This window comes from Haemaphysalis longicornis, unplaced genomic scaffold (genome assembly GCF_048455015.1).
Source record: "Haemaphysalis longicornis isolate Haplotype H1 unplaced genomic scaffold, Haemaphysalis longicornis Haplotype H1 scaffold_8, whole genome shotgun sequence".
Classification (NCBI taxonomy): domain Eukaryota; kingdom Metazoa; phylum Arthropoda; class Arachnida; order Ixodida; family Ixodidae; genus Haemaphysalis; species Haemaphysalis longicornis.
Genome location: NW_027526445.1, coordinates 183,753,187 through 183,778,885, shown reverse-complemented (window position 1 = coordinate 183,778,885; position 25,699 = coordinate 183,753,187). Strand labels below are relative to the sequence as shown.

At 47.8% G+C, this 25,699-nt stretch overlaps 1 protein-coding gene across 2 annotated transcripts in view; it reads right to left on the bottom strand.

Moving 5' to 3' along the window:
- Eag (potassium voltage-gated channel protein ether a go-go) overlaps positions 1-25,699 on the bottom strand; it is a 160,408-nt gene that overhangs the window by 27,433 nt on the left and 107,276 nt on the right. The window contains exons 2-3 of one of the 2 annotated variants that reach the window (XM_077680887.1): positions 925-1,287; positions 383-807 (exon numbers count right to left, since the gene is read on the bottom strand). In XM_077680887.1, coding sequence (XP_077537013.1) covers positions 383-807; positions 925-1,287 — 788 coding nt within the window. The remainder of the gene's footprint in view (positions 1-382; positions 808-924; positions 1,288-25,699) is intronic. The other variant, XM_077680888.1, reaches the window with a different exon arrangement.

The window sequence follows — 25,699 nt, the reverse complement described above, 5'->3', positions numbered from 1 at the left end:
TCATTTATTCGACTCTCCTTCCTGTTATTATTTTTTTATTTGCTCCCGTGAAATTTTGGGGCCATCCACTGCTCTCAACGATGCGATATAGGCCTCATGGAGCACATAATGCCTCTCCATTAAGGCTGTCTCGTGGGTCAACTAAACAAATGTACCGAACATGACCACACCTATAGACAAGTACCTGTTTAAAATCTTGACAATGTAATTAAAAGCGTAAACTTTAAGAACTGTGGTATAAACGATAAGTATTTATAGGATCTCGTTAAGATCCCATAGGCTAGCTTCAATCAAAGCCATAAGGGTCAAGGAAGCCTGGCTGGTGGCAGAGTTACGTGTGAAAGAGTACCAGCAGCATGCCTGGTTGCGGCAAGGGTCCTACCTCGCCGCCGGGTCCTACAAAGGTGGTGTGGAAGTTGAGCACGATGTCGATGAAGAAGATGACGTCGACGATGGAGTCGAGGACGAGCAGGCTGACGTCCTCGCTGGTCTTGTTCTTGAAGGCCACGTTGTAGGGCACCATGATGGCCGTGTAGAAGGTGAGGCACAGGATGACCCAGTCCCAGATGGCCTTGAAGGCGCAGTAGTGGAGCAGGATGTGCGGCGGGGTCTTGGGCGCCTCCTGGCGGTACTGGGGGAGCACCTCGGCGTTGAGGCTCATCATGTGCGCGATCTGCGACTGCCGCGACGAGCCCGCGCCCACGTCCGCCTTGATGGCGGCCGGAAGGTGCGACGAGAACTGCACCAGCACCGACCTGCTGCGCGTCACCGAACGGGCCAGCCGGGCGAACTTGCTCAGGCCTGCTGCTGAGAGAGAAAGGGTGAGGCATATACGTCATTGTTGGAACCGACAAGATGGTATATATAGAAGAGACCATTGGCTGCTCTCGGGAACAAAGAACAAGCTTGGTGCGAGGGACGTACCCTTGGAGACGTCGTCCTCCAGGGGCTGCTTGAGCGCCGTGATGTCGCGGAAGGTGAGCAGGAAGAGCACCACGAGGTCCTTCTCGTTCTTGATGGGCGCCACGTGCAGCAGCAGCCATAGCGGAGTGCGGTTCTTCTTGTAGAGCAGGATCTCGAGCTGGTCCTGGGCGTGCGCCTCGAGGCAGTGCTCGAGCTTGCCGATGGTGGGCCTGTCCGTGAGCTCGCCGTACATGAAGCTGCAGCGGCAGCTCTTCTGCATCACCTCGGCCCGGTTGTAGCCGGAGATCTTGCAGAAGCTCTCCGAGCAGTACACGATCGGGTAGTCCACGATCTGCGCGTTCGCCAGCAGGAAGCTGCAGTCGGCTGCACGGGTGAGGGGGAAGAGAAGGAAGGAAGAGATCAATCAAATCAATCAATCAATCAATCAATCAATCAATCAATCAATCAATCAATCAATCAATCAATCAATCAATCAATCAATCAATCAATCAATCAATCAATGTGTACGTAACGCGTGACATAATAAAAAGCTGTAGGCCTCCTTTATTTTAACAAAAGCTTGTTTAGGGGCTGGTTAATTAATTGGTGCAGTGTTTAATTCAAAGTTAGCGTGCGCTGAATACCTATGCGAGGGACACGGACAATGGGGAAGGCAAGCCGTACGCGGGTGCGCATTTTTAACCCTTAATAATAATTATATATCCCCAGGCAAGCTCCCCATAGGTATAGATATTTCAAGGACATCCCCCACGCCTCACTGGCGTTCGAAAACGGAGTACGTCGAAGTGTGCGCTTTCGGAAACGAGAGGGTAAAGGCACGAAATGTTTGCACGTGGTTCTCGCAATACAGTTTCTCGTCAGGATTCCCGCATAGTGCGGACAGGACGGGTGTTTAGCTAGCCCCACTTCAGACATTTAAATTCCGGAGTGAGATGGATGCAAGCGAAGACGTTATAGCCTCGATGGCTTTGCAATGCCCGCTTGACGAAACCTGCCAGATGGTTCAAGTGCATTTGCTTAGTGATAGCAGGCGCTAAACAGCGCCATTTCTTGAACGTACCGCGACAGTATAAATATTTGTCCAACAGATGCGACCTTACAAGCAAAAGAAAGTACCTGCAAGCCTTCATACCATACATGCGTGTTTGAATCAGTTGTCGTACATATATTTTAATTTCACAGGAGCGGGTGCAACCCTGTGGTGGCGTTGCATGTGCGCGTTCCTGTACCATGTGGGCGTCCGTGAACAGCCTACTTCTGAACCCTTTCGTGGAAAATCTGAAGCCAAGTTTACACGCAAGTCTTGAAGCATGTAGGGATATCCTGCCTGTTAGAATTTTATTTCCGAAGGATTTCCCAACATACTATGGATATACGCGTTTGTTATTATGGGCTTGCCTCCACAGTGTGTGCTTCGTTAGCGGCTCGCTGGCCTATGATACATGTCTCCAAAGCGGCTTAGTTTTCACGGGCACTGACTTAGCTCAGGCAAAGTTAAGGCGTAGCTTCTGCATGCGGGAATATAGGGGTGACGTAGGACGTGATTCAACAGAATAAATTGTAACGTTACCACCACCAGGAAGCTGCGCCGACAATTGCCCTAGCCGCCAAGTGTCCGCCCCTTCATCTTTTCCCCCTTTGCGTCCATTGTGTCTACACCGGCATAGTATCTTTCATCATTTGTCTTCAAGTTTCGGTGTGGTAATACATAGACCATAATAAGATAACCGTAAGATGGGCGGCATTGATCTGCCAAGTACGCGGTGTACGGAATTTGATATACGTTTTGTTGGTTTTCCATTTTTTATGTAAAAAGAGGAATCCTAATTATTTTATCACATAGCAAGAACAGTCACATGCGTGTGTTGGGTATTATCGGAACTCACAATTTTTGGATAAGGGGCTCCATGCCTGCCGAGGTGAGCGTACTTTCCTCCAATGTGTGGTGTATTTATACGCGCGTACACGTGTTCAGAGCTTTAAAAAAACACTGAAGGCTGAGCGACTTTTTGTATCCACTAAAAGATCCCATTATTCAAAGCTGTATCGGCTTTCATTCTATGACAAACAATGGTTTGTTTATTTAGAAATAAATATCCAAAGTAATTATTCCTCTCTCTTGTTTCCTTTATATTTTTTGCGAGACAAAATATTTATTTGTTTCTTGCCCGTGCAATACATGGGCGGGAACTGCGCGAAAAAAAGAACTTGACCGGCAGCTTGACCGGACCATCGGCCCGGTTGATGTGTGGCAGCAAGTGCTAACTTAAGCACTTGGTACAGACAGTCCCAAAAAGTATATGCTAAAGACTAGCGGTAGTACCCGGCGATACCCGAGTGGGCCACTATATAATGACACTAAGAAGCATAACACCTCTTCAGTTATTTCTTGTCACCCGCCGCGGTGGCTCAGTGGCTAAGGCGTTGTGTTTCTGAGCACGAGGACGCGGGTTCGATTCCCAGCCGCATTTCTGATCGAGGCGAAAAGCAACAACGCCGGTGTGTACGAGATTTCGGCGCACGGTAAAGATCCCCAGGTGGTTAAAATTAATCCGGAGCCCTCCACTACGGCGCGCCTCATCGCCTGCGTTGCGTCGACGCGTTAAAACCTACAATCAATCAATCAATCAATCAATCAATCAATCAATCAATCAATCAATCAATCAATCAATCAATCAATCAATCAATCAATCAATCAATCAATCAATCAGTTATTTCTTGTCATAATTAGGTAGTTCACCGTGAAGTTGTGCGCAGTTCGAAACTCCCGCGCGCTGTCAGTACATGGGCTGCTACTGGAGGAGTGTGTTAATAGGAAAAGGCGGGAACTCGTGTTCTATTGGAACTCTCCGGAAACAAATTGTACCAAGATGGTGCACTCAAACGACTACTTACCCATGGGAAGTGTTATCTCAGTAGGTATGAAGGGTACTCATCACGCGCTGTTTCATGATAAATAACATGGGCTGTTACGGGGAAGCGCGGGGTTTCAGAAACTACCAACAGGTGGCGAGAGTTTTGCGAACGCCTGAAAATTGAACTGAATTCCGCGGCCAGAGAGGTGTAAGCTAAAAAATCCCGCTAGCGTGCGTTAGGACAAAATCCTAATATTGGTTTTCTAACAACTATATGGGTATGGGTTGGTATATCCGATTCTTATAGATGCGACGCTGAGAGCATATCTTGTCGGCGGCCCTGTCCTTCTTGCGTGCGTCCGTCGTCGTCGGCGTCCGCACTCGCCTCCGCTCACCCCCTCTCCTCGCCGATAGCGAACACTCTCTCGCGAGGGGCATTGGATTGGATTCGATTGGATTGGCTTGTCTTGGCTTGGCTTATATTGGATTTGGATTGGATTGGATTAAATTGGATTGTGTTGCGTCATAGCCGCGGCAGACGCACTGGCGCCGGCGCCTGCCCAGGTGAGAGTGAACACTCTCTCTCAACATCTGCGGGTGTGCGGCCCAGCGCGCTCTCACTCCGTCGGTGGGCGGTGCTGCGCGCGGTGCTGCGCGCTGCTGCGCATGTGCAGTACTCTCTCTCTCCGCGGTCTCCTCACCTTCAGGCGCGCTGCGCATATAACCGGTGTACCGCTCTCCGGCGGCCTTTCGGTCGACGGTTTCTCTCCGCTTGCGCTTGAACCCCCTCAGCGTGGCATCACACCAGGGTTCTCGCGAGGAGAGGTGGGCGTAATTTTTTTGCTTGCAAATGCAAGCAAAAAAGAATGGGATATACCAACGCGCTGTTTAGTTATAGAATAATTTGTTGAAACACGCGATTTCTCAAAATTATGGTTGTCTCTATTTGGTGGGTGTTATGACAGACAGACAGACAGACAGACAGAGAAAGAGAGGGAAAGAATTCTTATTAGAGTAAAGAGCAGAGGGGTATGCCGGCACGTTGTCGCCTACGCGCTACTCTGTGGGGGTGGAAACAGGGGAATTAAAGCCCTACAGGTAGTAAGCGGGTGGAGAGACGAAAAAAAAAAAAACGAAGAGGCAACACAAAAGTTAACATGTAGCTAAGTTTTCAGTTCGAGACGAGGAGTCCTTAATCGTCTGAGCGACGCCAATGCGGTGTGAATAATCGAATATTGGTACCAAAACTTTTCGCTGAGTAGACGGAAACAGCCAGGGTGCAAGCAGAACTCTCGAAGATGTAGATTAGCGGTTGAAGCACTCGACATTTTGTGCGAGGTGGCTTCTCTCCTGTCTGAACGCAATAGATATGTACGGGTACGGGATGGCCGCCAATATCGTAAGCACAGTGCGCGACCTAGATCGTGCCTTACAAAGACGAAAACGAAGAAGCCGTCCACAGGGAGGTTCTCCTCCGTGTTCTTCCCTTCACTTCCCACCAAGGAACGAAACCCGGTAGACAGAAGGAATGTTATGTCAGAGAAACGCTCCGTTTAGAAGCCGGAAACGGGAGAAGGCGGAAGCGGCACTTCACCACTACCATCTGCCTCCCTCACAACTCAGTTCAGCGTCGTGCAGTGGCCGGTCCTGCAGACGAAGTCCGATCAATCATCCAACAGCATCATTCCGCGCAACACCCCGAGGGCGGGTCTTCTGTATCAAAGGGCGGAAGACGCCTGACCAAACGCTGCGTGGTCAACTCCTACGCGTCCCTCGATCGGCTGCCTCTTGGTGTTCTCCCGCGGAAACAGTCTGCAGGTTCCAGCGAGCTACGCAACTTTATACTTCGGCCAGACTGAAGGCACTTGGAATCTTTTCCGCCAGTGCCTCGCCGCCCCCGGCACGGCGTACTCAACTTTGCCGGACTTTCACGCAGCTTCGATTCCCTTTAGTCTCTGTGGAATAACTGCTTTTACTTCGCTGCTCTACGCTACAAGAGGCCTTCGTTAGTTTACATAAGTTCTTGCTTGGTACAGGGACCGGTGAACGCTTCTAGCTTCTTCCTGTGCAGTAGGTTCCGCCTAACGCCACTCTCCCGATTTCAACACGGACAGCAATGCGTCCACATTTTCTTCTGACGTCCTATGTTTTTTTTCGTTCAAGCTGGAGTTTAAAGTCATTTCGCGCCTCCCGCATATTTCTTCCTCATTTCACGGTTGCACATTATGTGGTGGCTAAAGTTTTTCTCTAAATGAGGACCCTGTTTCGACTGTAAACCACGAGAGCTGGTTTTCAGAAGGAGGCGAAAAGGCACGAACGTTCATGCCTGCGAGATGTTCTTGCCAGTGGAAAATGTACCGGTGATCTAAATCAATTTTCAGTTTCGCACTACACTACGGCGTGGCTTACGGCCAGGGTGTAGTTTAGGTGAGTGAAACTTTGGCTTGAAAAATTCACAATTATGCTCCCAATGCTTCAACTATATCCTGCATTTCGTTCTTTAACCCATGTTACAATTTTCTCCTCGCTGCGTATATCCCCCCCCCCCCCCCCCCTTCCTCAGCCCTGCCCTTTGCACATTCATTTATATGTATCGGCTCAGTAATATCTCCTTCGCCGCGCACATCGATTCCTTAAAGCGTGAACCGCATGGAGCGTTTTTTCACGCGATTTGCGCGCGCCGGCGTTGCGCGTGCGGTCTTTCGACGCCCGCGTCGACGATTCCGCGCCCGCGGCAGCATCTGCCTTGGATAGACGCGCGTCGCGCGCAGCAGTGGGAGGAGCCTGGTGACTTGCGCCAATGGGGAGGCGCGCGCCTCATGGCGGCGGTTTCAAAGCACTCGAGACAGCCGGCTGGCTCCGCCGGGGATCTTTAGGCTTACCACCCCGGCAGCTATTGCTTGGGCGCATTCAGTAGCGGGGCGGATGATGTTTTACAGTACCGTTTTCACCCACATTATAAGCTCCTTTACTGCTCAAGCAACTTCGTGCGTGTCTTGAGCGGCATTTTAGAGAGCGCTCAGTGGTCGCTTGAGCTCCCGACGCCACTTCGCGGCCGAAGCCGCCGCCATGTTTCCGCCGCCTGCCGCTCCGCGCGCAGCGTGCGGGTGGCTCCGCGGCAGCGGCAGCGCGCCTGTGGCGTGCGCGGCGCGTTCTCGCGAGCAGAAAACGCTCCATGCGGTTCACGCTTAATGCGATAGCACGACCACTTCCCTTCAAATACAACATACCTACGACGAGTCCCTAACATGTGAGAAAAGAGATGCGGACACTCTGGCAACACATCGACACATACCACCCGTTGATACCGCGGAGGCTGCCCATATATAGTCGTTACATTTAAAACCCCGTGATTCCTTTCTGGACACAACGTGCTGTTTTTTTCTGAAAATGCCTCGGAATCGGTAGATCTGTGCTAGGAGGTTACGGCTGGCATTGTGGCCCTCCGCTTCAAGTCTGTTGAGAGAACCGTGATGCTACTTTGGACGTTTCAGGAAAGTCTGCAGATTGTGGTGACTGTGTTTACAGAGACTAAGAGCAGTGTCTCGCCGATTGTAGGAGCGGGAGCTTCCGGACCTGGTTTTCCATGGTCAGGTTTGGCTGGATCGCTTGGGCACACTGCGTGTACAATCGACAGCGAACCATGACCGAAACTGGAAGGGCGACTGGGGACGCATCAAGCTTGTTGAAATTTACGAACGCTAAAAGGAGGAGCATAAAGCGCGAGACACATGGACGACTGGTGCATGCGATTTGCATGAGAATGATCGTTACGACTGATCGTTAGGACCGGTTTCGGCGTCGTTTGCTGGTCGGAGGGGGCTCCCGACATCCGACTGGCAAGCCAAATGCAGTCGTGCCATCGGTGCGATCATCGTGCGGCCACAGCCAATGAGAGACCGAAGGTGTCATCGCTGAGAAAGTTTCTTTCAAAGCCCTGAGGAGGCGCCAGTGGCGATTCCGAGTATTTTGTGGGGAGAAGCTCTCCGCTGTTGCCGCCGACGACCCGTGCGCTCTCTGCCTGGTAGACACATCTTGCAGGCGGTACCTACAGAATGGACGAGCGGAATCATGGAGGCTAAATGTTCCCACACAGCTGTGTTGAACATATAAAAATGCAATGTATAACGTTAGAGCCCTGTTCATTTTCACTTCTAGTTGATAAATGTTTTTTTTTTCTGCTCGGTTTTTTCTTGCACATGTCTAAATCGGCCTGAGTGATCCTAAACAGGAAGGCAACCATGGAGCGAAAACAGTGGGCGGAGCGGCGCCGACAACGCGTCACACGTGCGCATCGGACCATGTGTCTCAAATTCACGCGTACAACTAGTCGGGGCGACAGTCGTGACTATCAGTCGCATGTCAATCGCATGCTGTAGTCGTGCATGTGTCTCGCTCTTAAGTTCCTCTTCAGGCTTCCGGATACCTCGAAGCGCAACACGATACAGTTTATGTTCTTCCTACCTAGAAGGACTTCTTTTCCGCGGCAGCGTGCAAGCTGAACAAAGCAACAACACTAAGGTCAATGCGAGCATTTTCTGAGACTTGTTCATGCTCGTAATATTTCCCACTTGATTTCACCGACTGTGTTTGTACACACTTTACTACGGAGCGACCACAGATGACGTCACACAGCGGCAAACGCGCACGCGCCGCCCGAGTTCATGGAAAGATCCCACTGGGCGGTGCCAAATTTAGCATTTTTCTCTCCACGTGCGATAGTTGGCACGTTACTGCAGCCGATACGCGACAGGAAGGAAAAGAAGAGGTGGCGAAAGGGACAGAATGGCAGTTCTTCGGAAGTACTTAGGGACCGGAAATGGCGGCGCAGGTCGCGCGGCGTGCGGCACGTAAGAAAAGGGAGGAAGGTGTGCCCGCACACGCTACCTGCACGGCGACGACTACCCGCCGGTCTGCGGGAAAGCAACCCAAGGCGGTGCGCCAAACGAGCCCTCGGCAACGAATAATCGACCCCCGCTGCGAAGCCTGAAAGGGCGCCGCGGGCGACGGACGACCGATAAGGGGGCTCGTTTGTAGCGTCGGAACGCGTCGCCCCCCGCCCCTCTTCTCGCTTCTTCCTTCCCGGCGAACAGGTGGACCGCACAAGGACGCGCTCGTCCAAGTTTCGGGGGCGACCAGAGCGTTTCGCGACTCCCCCGGTGCTAGGGAAGAAAAGAAGATGGGAAAAAACCTTTCCTACGCAAGGGGGTCGTTTAGAAAGTCCATGACTCGCTATTGCCGTCATTTAATGTTCTGCCCCCTACGCTGCTGTGTAAAAGCTGCACGTCTGTGTACAGTCAGGCAAAAACAAGAGGTACGGGGCAACACCACAAGACCACTGAACGCAAGGTTACCAATTAAACAGTTCTCCCCAAGCTACGGTACCTAGTAAGTCGCAAGCGGTATGTGTTTTTAACCCTTTCGGCCTCGAATTTTCAAACCGTGTTTGGCTCTCTTCCTGCCTTTCCGGACCTGCTGCTGCTGTGGTCGGATCGGACGAGCTGATTTTCTTACACCGCTAGGTGGCGCCGCCTCCCCGCATCACGGCGTCCTGCCCAATCATTTAGGTAGCAGGCAATAGTAACACCTCAACGCAGCCTACCCCACTGGGTGCATGGGAGGCGGCCCTGGCAAACACCTCGGTGCAGCACCAACTCAACCTGCTGGAGATAGCGAAGACAGGCGCAGTCGCCACTGGGGCCTTGGACACAGGGTTCCACCTATGCGTTTCACTCCTTTCTATCCCCTATCTCATTCGCCCCTCTCTTTTTAGGGGCTGTGGCTGTTGGTGTCTCCTGTCGTCGTCGTTGTGGTCGTAATCATCGTTTGTTTCATGTAGTGACGGTACTAAAATACCAGGGAACGTGCTTACGCCTCGCGCTGGAACGTAACGCGTACTACAAAAACACCGGGACACTCGTTTACGCCTCGCGCGAGAGAGCTTCGTGCTTCAAAGCAAGAGGCTTTTACAGCAAAGCTGTATACCTCTACCCTCAACGGCATCATCCTCATTGGCGAAAACGCAAAGGCGCCAAGAATACACTTATACACTGCATGCTTCGCCCCTCCCCAGGTTTCTCGTTAGTGGAGATGGTCCCGGATTTTATTCCTTGCTCTTCATTGTTTAACTACCTTTCGAACTAATTCTTATTGTAACGGTGGCGCTGGAATGTATCTATGGATTAGGTCAATCTTCGTTGGACATAGGTCTAAAATAACTGATTTCTGTGTACATGCTCTGATTTTGCGGATATCAACTACTGTGTGACTGTGAACCCTTGCTCCATCTGTACACGCAGTCAGAGCACCTTGGTGGACAGGTATACGGTAGATTGCAGCCCAAACATAGGCGGCAGGTCCTGTTAGTTTGCAACACGGGGCGGGCCCACATAAAAATGACGCAAGTGTGGCAGGACAACGTAGGGGAGACAAGCATCACGATTGCAATCACAAGATGCCGCAAGAGAAAGGAATCAAACATGACTTCTCTATCTTCACGCAGCAGTAAACAGCAAGATCGTGACTGATGAAGACCAGGGCGCATGACAGAGAAGACAACACACGTCTTGGTACCCCGTTCGAGCTAATGATCGTAAGCGGTTTATCCGTGCGCAGGTCGTGATCTTTTCCTCTCTGGCCATGGGAGAGTGAGAAGGAGAAAGAGATCGCGAATTCCGCACTAACAGGATTAAGGGGAATGGCGAGCGAGTAATGGTCGTAAGGGCCAGTGCGGGCAATCCTGCTCCGCACCCTGACGTACACCACACAGCCACGGATTGTGGAAGCGCTTTGCTCCCAAGAATGATTTGTACAAAGCAGGGTGGGATCGCGCACCTGTCCCTGTGGGAAGAGCTGGGAGTAGACAGAAGCTCCGCCGCTCATTTCGCACGACAACCCGTGCAGCAGTGTTGAAGACCACGAGCCCGATCACTCAAAGAGAGATCGCGGCGTAACGCATGAGAACCGCCCCAGGGACGGCTGTTTATGAATCTATCTTTCCGCGCACTCCGTACTCCCTTTTCCAATTGTTTACCCCGAAATTTTTAACTGCGAGAACAATGCATGCACATCTCTTGCAGCGGCCTTCGTGCTGCAGACACATGTGGGCTGTTGGTGGTGCTGTTGACTTCTGTAAGCACGGTCCCTCTCCCACACTTTTTGTGGTAACTATGAAAGGGTCCTGAAACACGTAACGTAATGACCGCGAAGAATGCGGAGCTTTGCGTAGCATGCCGCGCACTGGGGAACTGCTGCGAACCGCTTGAGCACGCACTATACGAATTGCCCAGGCGCCTACACGGGCACGTTCTGCAGTTACCGGTTGAATGCACACTGCAGTGTGTGCGAGCAACTTAGGCCTGCTTAGGCGCTACCCTGATAACCCAAGGGACGACCTTAAACGGGGCTAAGGTGCCTAACGGCCTCGACGTTAGCGTTGACGCTGCGCTCGTGCAAGCATCGAGGAGCACATTTTTTTCTCAACGAAGTCTGTTCAGTCAGATAAACAGCCGGCCCTCGCAGATGCAACGTCGTTGCCTGCCAACAGAAAGGCCGAGATCATTCTGGATGACAATGTGCGCGACACGGGCGTTGCGCAAGATAGGTGCGGCGACATGGAGATCGCTTTGGCCAGACCAGCATCAACGCAAGCGCAAACTAAACACTCGGAATTATACAAGCAGCGATTAACTGAGTAACAAACTACGTTTACACAAAACGTACGCCTCGCTTGGTGTGCCGCAGTGGCTCATCATGCGGCGTTCACTGAAAATTGCGATCGTACCGCGCTGTTCGAACAGAGTTTTGGGTGAGACCTTCGCGCATTCCTGAAATGCTAAAGGACCCAGATTTTCGAATCCTTTTGACTTAGGTGACCTCGTTATTTTTTATTCTGGGAAATACATATAGAGGAAAGGGTCACGCGTTTTACAACTTCGCTCGGGCCACTCGACAGACTGACGGGGGGAATAATCAGCGTCTAGAAAAGCAGCCACAAAAAAAAAAAAAAAAAACGGTTCGGAAGTGCGGCTATACTCGCCTGTCAGCTCATCAGAGTGTCCGATGGTGATCTGGCACGCGCAAGCATTTTGTTTACCATAAGAAAGCCTCACAAATCACATTGTGCAGAGGTAGCTACCGAGGTTGTTACGCTAGTTACACCTGTCTATGTCCGGAGGTAGCGTAGCTACCGCCGGGCACATGCAACAGACACCATAGTGACAATGCAACAGAAGATCGTCATCCGTTCAAGCCCTCAGAAAGAAGCATGGTCTCTTAACAGTAGTCGGGCTAACAAATGTTCCTCTGTCCGGATCTCGTATAGCTCGTCTACTGGTCAGCCTACAACATTATTGCTACACAGACAACAACAAAGTGCTGTGGGTCGTCGCTTGATTGTTGTCGTCTCCTGTCGTCGTCGTCGTAATCGCCGTTCGTCTCATGTAGTCACGGTACTAAAACACCGGGAAACTATACACGGTCGGGCTGGAATGAATAAATGGATCAGGTCAGTTTTCTTTGCACATAGGCCTAAAATAACTGATGTTCAGTGTACACGCTCTGATTTTGCGGCTATCAACCACAATGTGACTGCGAACCCTTGCCCTGTCAGTACACCAAGTGAGAACACCTTGGCGGACAGGTATACGGTAGATTGCAGCCCAAGCATAGGTGGCAGGTCCTGTTTCGTTGTTGTCTGTGTAGCTTTAAGTTTGTAGGCTGACCAGTAGACCAAGTGTATTATAATGCAACCATCTCAGATTCTGCTCATTCGCTTTGATCCTATCAATGGCGTATTTCATGTAACTTAACTACATTGAAGCTAAAGACGTAGAATTGGTTGTTGTGCGCAGCATCTGAGAGCATTAATTTACGTTTTGATTACTACGTAAGTAGTTGAAACGCAGTACTCAAGCATTTATGAGCTAAGCAGCTGAAACGTTTTGTGTTTCCATAGCTGTAGGAATCCCAAAATATTCAAACTAATTAAGTTGTTAATGTTTTTAACAAAAAAGAAGTTATGGCACTCGAAAGAAAGCTGAATATGACACCCTAGTAGTACACTGCGACTGCATACGCGCTATGGTATTAACACCGTCTGCGTGGATGATGCGTGATATAAAGAGGTGTTGACTGGCGTTAAAGCCTAAAGGATGCATGCCGCACTTGAGTGCCACCTAGCGGCTTGAATCTGGCGCGCTTTTTAAAGGCTTAACGAATTCTCGAACTAATTGGAATTATACCGCGCCTTCAGCGAAGGCAGAATCAGCCGAGAAATTTAAAATATACGGCTAGATGTCCGTGGTTGCTATTCAACGATAGAGTGACGATGTAACCTCAAAGGGTCCGCAGCATCGCCAGTGGCCATTAATTGACTGGTCAAATGGTGAAAAGTTCAACTTGCATAGTTTTAGTAAATGGCTCAAGTTTCGGGAAACTTATTGCACAGCTCAGCGCTAGTACATTTTTTCCCGTGCAGTCATAGTGTTGTATTTTTGCTGTCCCATCATACCAACTAATCAGCCCTAAACCCCAACAAAAAACTTGGATCCGGGTCCTGCGTCATTGTACATTTATTCTTTTACAGCTTCATTACTCAGTTTGACAATTATATGTCTGCACTACTACAGTGGACTAGACGTTCAAATCATATTACATGAAAGAAAAGAAAATTACACTCAAAGGGTCGCTATTTTTGTACGTACCTTCGTGACACACATCATAATTTATATGTTCGCGTTCGTACATCCACACTGTCGTCACGCGAGAAGAAAGAAATTGCATATGATTTGAATAATGAGAAATGTCTGATCTGTGTCGTAACCGAGTAAGCACGAAGACAACGTCAAGAACGTCATTATTCACGGCTGTGCTAGGCGAAACAATCGATAATTAGATTTAAAAAGGAAGCGCCTATGCAAAGTACTAAGTTTTAACTTTTTCAGAACCCTTTATGTATATGTGCATGCATACGAGGCATTGAGGTGGGAGGGGGACGATTCAGGAGGACGTATTAGTGGTATTAATCACAAAATTGCGAATCGTTATTCTTCGCTCAACTTTGAAATACAGCGTGTTATTTTTCTCCCGTTCCTCTAAATGGCGCACGCCGACTAAAATATCCTACGTGCCTCCTTTTTCAAGAAAATGCTATTGCCGGCTGAACGTTCAACAAGCTCCGACTGTCCGTGTCATTATGAATCGTTGTTCCCGAGATATAGTGGGAAACTAAAAAAAATACCAAAAATAAAACGTTACGAGGTCACTATTTTGTTTTATTGAGTCAGGATTTCCCGTTATAGGGAGCGGCTGTTTGTTACAGACTCGTGGGCACTTATAGTTAAGCGTGAACACGAGAATGTTCGGCCCCGACGCGTAGAATTGTGGGTTGTATCTGAATTGGGAGCGTGATGGTTGCCGACGCTCAGACGACGGCTTGTGGATCACAGACGCAAAGACGATGGTATCTAGGTTCATAGACACGGACATGTTGGTTGCGGACGAAAATACATATGGTTGGCCAGATTGGCGCGGCTGTCATCGACACACGGGCGTATACATGTCCACGACGAATACGCGAACAGGGCCATGCCGATTACGGACACATCGGCGAATTGGTGTCGGTGATTGATGCGCAGACGCTAGCGTGTAAATCATTCGCGCACGGCCCGCCTTTCCGCACGCATAGACAGGGGAATGTGCGTCTGGGGCGTATGGACAGGTATAAAATTATGGACATATGCATAGGAGCATATCGACAACGGGCACTGGAATACTAGCGATATGTACACATAGGTTGACTACGAACGCACGCAGGGCCCGACTCATAGCGGACGCAGCCAGTGCAACACGGGCACACAGAGGAACATTTTGGTCATTAATGCATGCGGCGACACGTTTTTAGGACAACAGACATGAGGTTATTGGCTGCGGACGCTCGGAAAGACGCCTGTCTACTACAAACACAAGAGAAGCGACAGGGCGTGTTAATGGTGGGTGCATAGTAGTGTATATTAGTTATGAATACACGGACAGGAGAGGGGCGATTAGAAACAGCGTCATGTAGGTTAATAAGCTCTTAGAAGCAGCCCCCAGGATAGAGGAATGTTACTTAAGGAGACGTCGGTTACGTTGGTTGTGGGCGCATGAGCACGGGTATTGCACTCGGCCATGGCAGGGAGCGGGGTTTACATTTTTCGCTGTCTACGCCTTAGCTTTGACGCGAAACAATCTCAATTACGGTTCAAGATAGCCTATACGGCATTGCATTAGGCACGCCGGTGCAGACGACAATGCTTCATTTTAGCTTTTGCCTCTTTCTTAGTCATGCTGTTAAAAAGAGTGAGTCGAAACTGAATTAGATCATTGACCCCACGGGCGTTATTCGCTTCGAACGCTGGAACTCAGCAATCCGAAATTTTGCTTTCATTTGCTTGATAATTCACTAGTCCGCTCGCCGGATCCTATCCAATACTGCACCGGTCTTTCATTCTTCCTTATCTCTCAGCGTGGCCGCTGCCCAACAACACTCGACCATTCTCGTCATTGAGTATTTGCTTTGCAAGTTGGCTCCGTCGCAACATAACTTATGCTGCAGGGATGCACGCTTTACAGAGCTGAGACACCACGACGGTTATGTAAATACAACCGTACGAGCTTTCGAAGTTTGCGAGGTCTGCCAAAAGCTAGTAAACTGCTGAGCTGGGCTACATGCGGTGCAATGCCCAGGCACTTTTACGCCAAGTGGGCATGTATGTAAAACGGGGGAGGCCAAGTTGCGCGCAGACTGTTTTTTCGGTTTTATTTTTGAGTAGTGAGAACTGAAGAGAGAATTTAAATTAAATGCGTGGAATGCACAATCATTGTATGAGGTTAATTTTCGCTGTAGTACGCTATGTCTGGAGTACAGTAGCAGTGGGACTTCTGTCGTTCGCCCATCATCCTCGCATAACTAGGTGAGGTGGGCTGTGACGAGAGGGAGATAAACGAATAGCGAAATCGCTTATACTATACATACTGTTCCTAGGCAACCACGATGGTCGGTATTAGCGGCGAAATAGATCAAGATCGAGATTTCTCATACTGAGACAACGTAGAACCACATCGTAAACCAGAAGGGAGTCACTTGGATAAGTCGCGATACTCCTGACGTTGTGCCATTTTTTTAAGGTTTAGGAGTGGGCTCGGGCGAAATTGTGAAATAAGACCATGTGGTCAGAAGTAAGTGTTCGAAATGTTCAGTTACAATCCCTTGAGCTTAACAAGCTCCATGACAGTAGTGTTGGTAGAGTGGGTCCTTTATTACCCCGCTAACAGCTGACTTCGGTGTGTACACATGTTAAACAACCTTTGAAAGTTGGTTATATGGTGAAAAGGTTGGTTACGAACAGGTCTATCTAGATATTGATATGTCGACACATTAATGTTAGTGTTTAGACAACATTCAGCAGCTTATAAACTCTTTTTTTGCAGCGAAAGCTGCAGACACTTCCTTATTTCGGCGAGTGCTACAACCTTTTCCAGCCAGAAAGAACTAGAAGCGCACCTTCGTCTACCAAGCGGAATCCACGATCCTCCCAGCGACATTTTCGTAACAACTTGCGGCACCTGGATTACAAACCATCTTTAGAATGTCCGCAGTGTGAAACGCCTGCGCATGCGCGCAAGAGTCCAGACAACCCGATCTCAAGGCCCGTGCGCTAAACATCTGTGGGCCCAATATCCTATGCAAGGCGGAGATTTATGTTAAAGGAACAGGCAACCGATTTTTGTGGAGTGCACGTCTTCTAGCTCATATTAAAGCCAGCGTTTTATATATTGGGGCAACCGCAAGGAATTTTGAAATAACAAATAATTTTAATTTTACCCCAAAATTCCTGAAGTCCGAAAGGTGGCGACACGTGGTATCTAAACGTGACGCTACGTTACGTGTCGCAACAACTCCGTCTAATTTAACTCCTGATTAAAAAACCGCATGAAGGAATAGGAAATGTTGCACATTATTGTAGAGCTTAATCCTAGACCTGACGTTAAGGAGCTTTGCGATGGGCAAAAGGCAATTCGAGAAGAGCTAAACGGCCTTGGAAAGCGGATGGGGCAAGTTGAAAAGACCCTTCAATTTGTTAAGGACCAAGCAGATGCCTTAGCCAGGCTAACGAAAACAGTTAAAGAACTAAACGAGACTGTTTTGGGGCAACAAGAGAGAATGATCACTTTAGAGTACCGAAGTCGGCGAAACACTCTCATGGTCTTTGGAATCGCAGAAAACGAAAAAGAATCCACTGACGACCTCAAATCAAAAGTTCTAACCGGAGTTTTCAAATAAAAACTTGGTGTGACATTGACCACGGTACAACGAATCCACAGAGTTGGCAGAAAAAATAGTAATAAATCCAGACCAGTTATCTTGCGACGTTTTGACTGCAGAGGAAAATCGAAAGTGTACCAAAATTGCAAAAAACTTAAAGGAAGTGGCATTTCTATCGGCGATGACTTTTGCAAGGAAACACTAGCGAAACGCAAGCTACTCTGGAATTCGGCAAAACAGGAACGCAATGATGGTGAACGAGTTCACTGGAATCATGACTAATTATTAATAAACAGCGACGTGTTTGTTTGGAATTACCCCCTTCAAAAAAAAAAACAAAAAAAAACGGCCGAGCACGAATTAAGCGCAACAATAATGCCATGCTGTCCGAAGACTCGGAATGAAGCCATGTCAATTTAAACTCCTCCGACCTTCGACTAATTAACCTTAATGCTAGGAGCCTCACGAATAAGGTAGGTGATCTAGAATACTTGCTAGCTAGCTATGATCCACATATTGTCACTGTCAGTGAAACATGGTTACGTCCTGAAATTCATGACTCTGAAATTATACCCTCAGGTTACAAAATATTTCGCAATGATAGAGAATCGAGAGGAGGAGGCGTAGCCATCATCGTAAAAGATAATCTCGAGTACTTTTTGATACCCGGGATTCCAAATCACGAGAGGGTTTGGTGCAAAATAAAGTTCCAAAATACGTCATATGTGGTTGCAGCCTTGTACAGGCCACCAACTGCGCACATATCGTATTTAGAAAATTTACAACACCACTTGGAAGGACTTAAGGCCTCAAAATGTAAGCTGATTCTTGCGGGAGATTTTAACCCTGGGAGTATTGAATGGAACAATTTAACAGCTGATGCCAAATAACAGGCTTCCTGTAAAGTTCTCCTTGATATTGCTTTCAATAATGATTTGAGTCAAGTCGTTCGTGAAAACACACCTATAGCCGGATCATCGCAGTCTATGCTTGATTTAGTTTTCCTTGATGCTTGTTTCGATAATTACGAAGTAACAATACAGAATGGGCTGTCTGATCATAAACTCATTTTTGTTGAACTTAAAACTATTCTTTCTTCGGCCCGAGCCAAGAAAAAGACCATATTTGTTCGCCAGTAGGACAGAGCTGACGATACAAGCCTTATCGATTACTTATCATTTATGTTGGACAGTTTCCAAGCAGAAAGTGAGGTCAATAACTTGTGGCTGTGGTTTTAAGATATCGTCTCGTATTGTACCTCAAGTTTCGTCCCACTGCGAAAAAAAAAAACAGAAACAAAACCCATGGGTAACTCGAGAAATAATTCACATAAAGAGACACATCGCGCGCCAAAAATGAAAGAAAGAAAGGAACAGTGATGAAAGTAGCTTAGTTGTCGCGGCAGTTATGAAACAAGCTTAGGACCGCGAATGAAAAATACTACACCAATACCTTGTCCAACTTTATGGTCCCCTCCCCGCACCGTTTTTGGCGTCACTTATCGCCGGCCCAGAACCACCCACACAGCATTATCATGAATGGAACAGTTCTGCATGACCAAGGAAGTATAGCGCCACATTCAAACACGTTTTTTCAGTCCGTATTTTCTCCGCGATCATGCGGTGATCAGTCGCACAATAAAAAGTCTGGCCCTCATTTCTCGGATATGCCAGACGTGAAGGTTACGTACCAAGGCGTCGTTTCCCTCCTAAACATTAACGTAAAAAAATTGAGTGGTCCCGACGATATGCCAAATGCTTTTTTATGTAGATACTCGGAATGGATTGGTTACTGTCTCACGATTATCTTTAATGCATCACTAGAAGAGAAACGCGTCCCAGATGACTGGTTAGTGGCAAAGTTTGTCCCAATTTTCAAATCTGGAGACCGGCAAAAAAATGAAAACTATCGACCTATTTCCTTATCCTGCGTATGTTGTAAACTTCTTGAGTATGTCATCTCGAAGGCCATATACACCCACTTAGAAGGCAAAAAACTATTATACTCTAATCAACATGAATTTAGGCAAAATCTATCGGCCGTGACGCAACTGGTAGAAACAATTGATGACTTTGCATGGGCTTTGAACGACAAAAGGCAAATTGACTGTATTTGTCTTGACATGTCCATAGCTTTCGATAGAATACCTCATTCAGACCTAATTGACAAATTGGTACATTTTGGTGTAAACAACAATATCACACAATGGATTCGCGTATACCTAACAGGCAGAACTCAGTACGTAGAAAGTGATGGCTCCAAATCAGAATTACTTGAGGTCACATCGGGTGTTCCGCAGGGGTCTGTGCTGGGACCAGTCCTATTTCTTGTTTATATAAATGATATTGCCCGAAATATTAACAAAGACATTAAAGTACGACTCTTTGCGCACGATTGCCTGCTTTACAAAGAAATTAACAATGGAAACGATTAAAAAATTCTTAATGACGCCCTCAAGGTTGCAGAACACTGGTGTGAAACTTCAAAAATGAAAATCAATAAAGAAATAACTTGTTTTTCGAGCCACAAATAAAAAAAAAAACATGTTATTGCCTGTACCTACACCCTGGGATCCTGTACACTTGCCGCAGTGAATAGTCTTAAATACTTAGGAGTAACTATTTCTAGTGATCTTAGTTGGAAGGAACATGTAAAAAAGGTTCGTTCAACTGCAGAAATTAAACTAAGATTTTTGCGTAGGAAGCTTAAGCTCGCTTCGAAGGACGCCAAATTAACTGCCTATCTTTACCTGGTCAGACGGGCATTAGAATATGCTGGTCCTTGTGAAAAAGGGTAATCAATATGCTTGAGAGAGTCCAACGAACAGCAGCCCGATTTATTTTGTCTCGTTACTCGCGAACCGATTCCGTTACTGAAATGTTGCAATTACTTAATTTACTCTACCTAGCCGAACGACGCCTCCTAGCTAGACTAAGGTTTCTTTTCTTACTATGGAAAAATCATTTTAATATAGACACCTCCCAATACTTAGTACCACAACAAGGCAGAACCCTAAGACGTACACATGAACATATTTTCCGGTTCTCTCAACTACACATAATGCATACGTCAACTCATTTTTCCCCCGAACAATAAAATAATGGAACGCACTACAGAGTGACTCTGTGACTCTGTATCCAGAGTGACTCTGTAACACAGTTTTAGGACAAACTGAAGCGAGTGATGTCCTAAGCAAAAAGTGCATTGTGAAAAAAAAAATCTACCAAACTGGTTGTGTTCGTTTGCTTATAGATTCTGTTCTGTTCTGTGTGTTCTGTTGTACTTCTGCGGTGTTAAATCCATACATTTTTCAAGTGACCATACTGATGTATACTGTTTGTGTACACTCTGTATAATGTACTTCATTGTTGTTCTTCGATTTGTGCTGTAACCCCACCCATGTAATGGCCTCCGGGACAACAGTATGCCCAAATAAAAAAAATGTTGTTTTAGAAGGGGACAAGTTTTTAAATTCCCCTTTTCATGTCACGTGTTGCTGCACGGCTCATTGTGGGAGGGCGGCAGAGGACCAAAGGTCCGCCGCGACCGCCAGAGCTCGGGAGGTGAAGCACTTGGCTGGACCCCTCGGAAACAGGCGCAAGACCCGACAGGCTCCCAGACAAAGCGACAAATTTCGTTTTCAATCGGTGGTACGTCGGCGTGCTTGCGCAACGCGATCACGCAAGCACGTTCTATCTCTGGTCGGGTCTTTTTTCTATTGCCTTGCGAAGGCAATCAGCTAAAGCTGCCCTTAGCAAGAGGTGTTGATTTTGTTGGGCGTGCGTACGCTAGGGTCTCTGCGCGCCCGCCCGTATGGGGTTGCCTCTCAACTCCCGCACGTAAGTGTATATGTTTACGCGTATATGCGTGGCTGTACGTGGGTGTGGTGCCGGGTTCTCTTCAAATATTAACAGAGAATCGCGTTGACCTTGCTGTTCAAATAGTAGCGCAGTCACCAAATGCAACCCTAGAAAGCTCGTCACTAACGAGAGCTGCTTCTGCACCCAATATGCGGGACAGCCCGCTGTGTTTTCTATTTCCAGGCTGCGGGAGTCCTGTTAACTTAATTTTGGGACTCCCGACGGCAACGCTTAACTCGAGGCCCGCAGCCGGGCAATTTCGTCAGGCAACGAGGTCCGAACACAAAATCGAGCGCATGCGCAATCCTCCATACTACTCCCTCCAATCGTTCCAGGAGGCGCTGAGGGGTATGAAGAGGAGGAAGGAAGGGAAGGGAGGAAGATGGGGATGGTAAAGATCGCCAATCACGATGCGCGCTCATTACACATCCCAGAAACCGATGGCTCGCGCGAATTTGTGTGGTGAGCTTGTTGCTCGCTGCGCAATGTAGTGTGGGCGGTTAATTACATTGTTCGTCCGTGGTGTGGCAAGCAGTAGCCGCGCATAGCTAATGCAGAAAAATGAGTCATAAGAAGAGGGAGAGTGGCAAGCTTTATGAAATTTTAAGACAAAGTTTGGCCTGAGGAAGTGCTCTGGCCAGCTACTCTGCGTTTGGAAGGGGGAAAGGAATGCACATTCAGAGAAATGGGAGATGACTATGGCGGAGAGCGGCATTAAGTTCGAGTGTGCACGGTTTTAGTCCATTGCCTAGTAGGGACGTATGACGAACGTTAGATGACTTCCACGACGCGAAGACCAAAGCACGAGTCAAGTTTTAAGAATACAACGAACGTTGCACTGCTAAATTATAAATCGACCCTGTTTATCTGCCGTCGGCCATTATTTACTTTCAAACGTTGCAGGATTACCACAAGAAGGGGCTTCCACAAGGTCTAATACTTGCAAAACAATCTTCGCGACCTGGTTCGCTCAAGAAAATACAGTGAATGCATTATATAAATGCTTCAGCACTTGCAAAACCTTCTCAGTTCCAAGCTTTTCGGGGTCATAAGGTGGCGGACTCGCGCATTCAGACTCGCTTCCAGAAGTCGCCCTTCAGAAAAATCGGGGGCCACCGAACGTTACGAGCAGTGCCTGATAAACCGCAGAGATGGGTGCGTCCTGATACTACGGACTCAAACTGTCGGAATCTTTTCACGCGTTGGAACATTCTGAATATTATGTGACATTAAATATACGAAGAGTACTCATAATATCTTCGTTATGGAAAGAGAAGGAGTGTCACAACACCAGTTCACACAAGAGAGACCTGTTCGGGATACTTCATTTTTAGGGCACGCAATCTCCAGCATTTCCCCTTCTAAACAGTGTTTGCGGGTTCGCGAACACAATAGAGAGTTTTAGCTGACCGTTTTCTACGCTCCGCTCCGGTATCGGCGGCCCGCTCAGCGCAACCGGAGCCAATGCCGTTCGTGGCCAAGCGCGCCACGCATGTGCAATGGTGCTTCCGCTTGCTATCGGAGCGGAGCGTACCGTGAAAGACGGTCAGCTAAAACTCCCTAATAATGTATAAACACAAAACACAAGAAATCGACGAATTTGGCTGGTTTTACGCCTTCCCACATGCCTTCGAAGGTCGAAAAGATGACTAAAGCCTTTTCGCTAGAATGTGCTCAGGGGTTACTCGATGGTTTCTTACAGTTGCCAGAATGTAGCCGCAAACGGTGAAGATAGTGGCGTACACCGCTCCTTCTGTTACTGTAATGTAGTCTGCACACGGATCGCAGGAGGTGTGCGCTGCTGAAGGTATTGCAATCGGTAACGATGCAGCTAGAGTGACGATAGTACCGAAAGTGACTACGAGGCGGAGAGGGACATGATCTGCATCAACCTCTGCCACAGTTTCAGAACACCACTGCCCAGCTCAACTGTGAACTCGTCGCATTCCCCATCGTAACCTTCGTCTGGAAATCGGGATAATAGACAAAAACATGCAAGATACTAAACTACGATTGTTCTCGAACGGCGATGCAACATTCCTATTGGCTAAGGGTATAATCCAGCCTGTTCAAATTGTACATTTATCCCTGCGAACAAATATGCTGTAGTTGGGCGAAGAATTTTTTTTATTAAAAAGCACGTTTTGAAAGAATGTTCTGGATATTGGAATGGCTGCAGCAAATGCAAGAGAAGCAGAGGCGACAGTCATATAAATATCAAATAAAATTAATCAGTATTAATCCAGAACATTAGGCAAGGTGCCTAGGTCTTGTAATGGGCCTGTTTTACTTTAAACATGAACATAATAATGCGATAGACTTGTTTTATTGAACCGTTTCTCTCCCTACCCCCCTCTAAGATCGCACTTTGTTGAGCAGAGGAAACTAGAATTTCGAGAAGTTTTTGCACCGACATCATTAACTAAGTACTGATAAAAATCCTGGACACATGGTAATACAGATTTAACGAATAAACGCCGTATAACTTGTTCTGATGTCAATATAAGGTTAGCGTTCGCTCGTGTCGCACAAGTAGTATTCTAGGAGCGGCTGTGTTGTAATGTGCTTTTATGATGTATTTGTTCCTATACCGGTGACTTGCCGTAACCAGAAGTGGCTCTCAGAGACTTACGGTGACTTACTGACCGGCATTTAAACACCTTTTCTGCTGAAAGTACGCTACACGGAGACAACGCGTTAGCGCCGAAACGCTTGACCTGAGGTGCCAACCACAACTTGCGTGCAATGCTCCCTTCGTGCGGTATAATAGCCCTAACGAGAAAAAAGCAATGATAGTAAAACAAACGAGTAATTTTTATATTCACTTTGTACAAACGCAACCCATTAATTTTATTTCCAACGTAGTGATGGGTTTGAGTGGAAACAAGTGCGAGGGAAACGCAGGCGGAGCCAAGAAACACAGGGAAGGTGATGGTCTAAGGATTTCGGGGTTCACTCAGTATATACGCCTCGAGATTCGCGATCGCTGCGCCACCTGCCGCCGCTTCTCCGCGGAGTTTACGGGATGAGCGTGGCACGGCTGATAGGGTCTCGTGCAGTGTTTCGTTTCTTTTTCGCTTCTCTTTGCCTTTCCGTGCCCTAAAAAAACCTGTTATTTTTACGTTTGTAAACAAATAGTACGTTTACGGCACTTAAAAAAATAGCTGCGTCTTGGTAGAGTGCTCGAACACCAACAAGAGCTACCGGGTCCCGTGCGCTTCTTGGCCGCTCATACTGGTACTGGCGGCGGTAGCAGCATATCACCACTATCACCTCTGAACACGTCAGTCATAAGTGAGTTCTACTGTCGTCTCATTTAGGCCTGATATTAGCACACCGAGAGCTTGCTTTCGTTTTGCAGCGCAGACAACAAATGCGGCTTTGTTTCGAGTATGTACATCGTAGAAAAATATGTTTCGGGGATGTGATTACCATATGCCTAACAATAATTTGTGCCTTTCGTGGGAATATAAGCCACGGGGAAATGTTAAGTATATTCAAAGCTGTGCGTCGTTAAATATCTGCCCACTCATGGCTTATGGGAAGAACCAACGTGAATTAATGAAACCACGGAAAAATAAACGGTCTGCCAATTCGAAAAATAATAATAATAAAAAACAGAATAGCTCCTAAAAGAATGGAAAAACCCAGTGTAGCTTAGAAAAAGGTACAGTCAAGTAGGACTCACCAGAACAACTAGATGCGAAATGCACCACTCTATTTTGCAAGACTGGGGGAAGGGGGAGGGGACGCTTAATTATCGGTATGTTGAAATGCAGAGCGAAATCAAGAGATTAACGTTTTAGTAATCACACACACAAGGTTTGTGTTCACATTCCTTTTATTTTTCGACTTCGACAAACGGTTGATCACTCGGCGGACGCATTTTTTTTTTCAAGAATACAAGATAGGCAGTTCACCAGCGATAAAAGCTGTCGTTGGAAGAGAGCGGTATCTGGTAAAGCTATCTGATTTGAGTTTTTGCTAGATTCTGCAGGCTGCCTGCGTCATATGACGATGTTTCGAGGAAGAGTTTAGTCGCGAGCGCGGATTACTCTATAAGCCCGTCTCCGCGCTGCTCGCCAAGGGTAAATGTAAGACAAATATTTGCGAGCACTCGCCTCACGACAAGACGACCCACCATTAAATTTTTGTTGTGTGCTGATTTCTGAGTAAACTTTTGCATTATCGATCATACTTCTTTCGAAGAGTGCTCGTGAAATTTATGCCATATGGGCTTGTCCCGGGTAGTGATCAGTATCCGAGTTACGATGCTTGCAAGCGTAATTGCCGTGCTGTCAGGTATGAGTACTCCGCAAGATTATGCAAGCACACACACACAAAACAGATTTACATCGTAATGTATAGCCGTACCATGACCATCTGAGGAAGCGCTGCTTACGGAGACGCTGCTCGTAAATTTCAGAGCAGTGGAATGACAATCAGCTTCATGCATGTGCCGGTATCGCGACGCCGGCCGGCAACACACTTTTGGCACTTATACGGACCGAATCTACCACACTGGGACCGCGTCAGAAACATTTACATTCTCGTAAATACACCACAATTGCAACAGACTGACTGATCCACATACATATGTATTTCCAACGCATACAAACGGTCAATCCCAGTCGTGCACGTGCCACAAAAGCAGCGGCGTCAATGGGGAGCGGGCCGGAGCCTTCCGCGACTGCTTTCAAAATGGGCCGCTAGGGGGATTTCAGTGGGGCCCCTACCGGCAGCGGTTGAGGCGT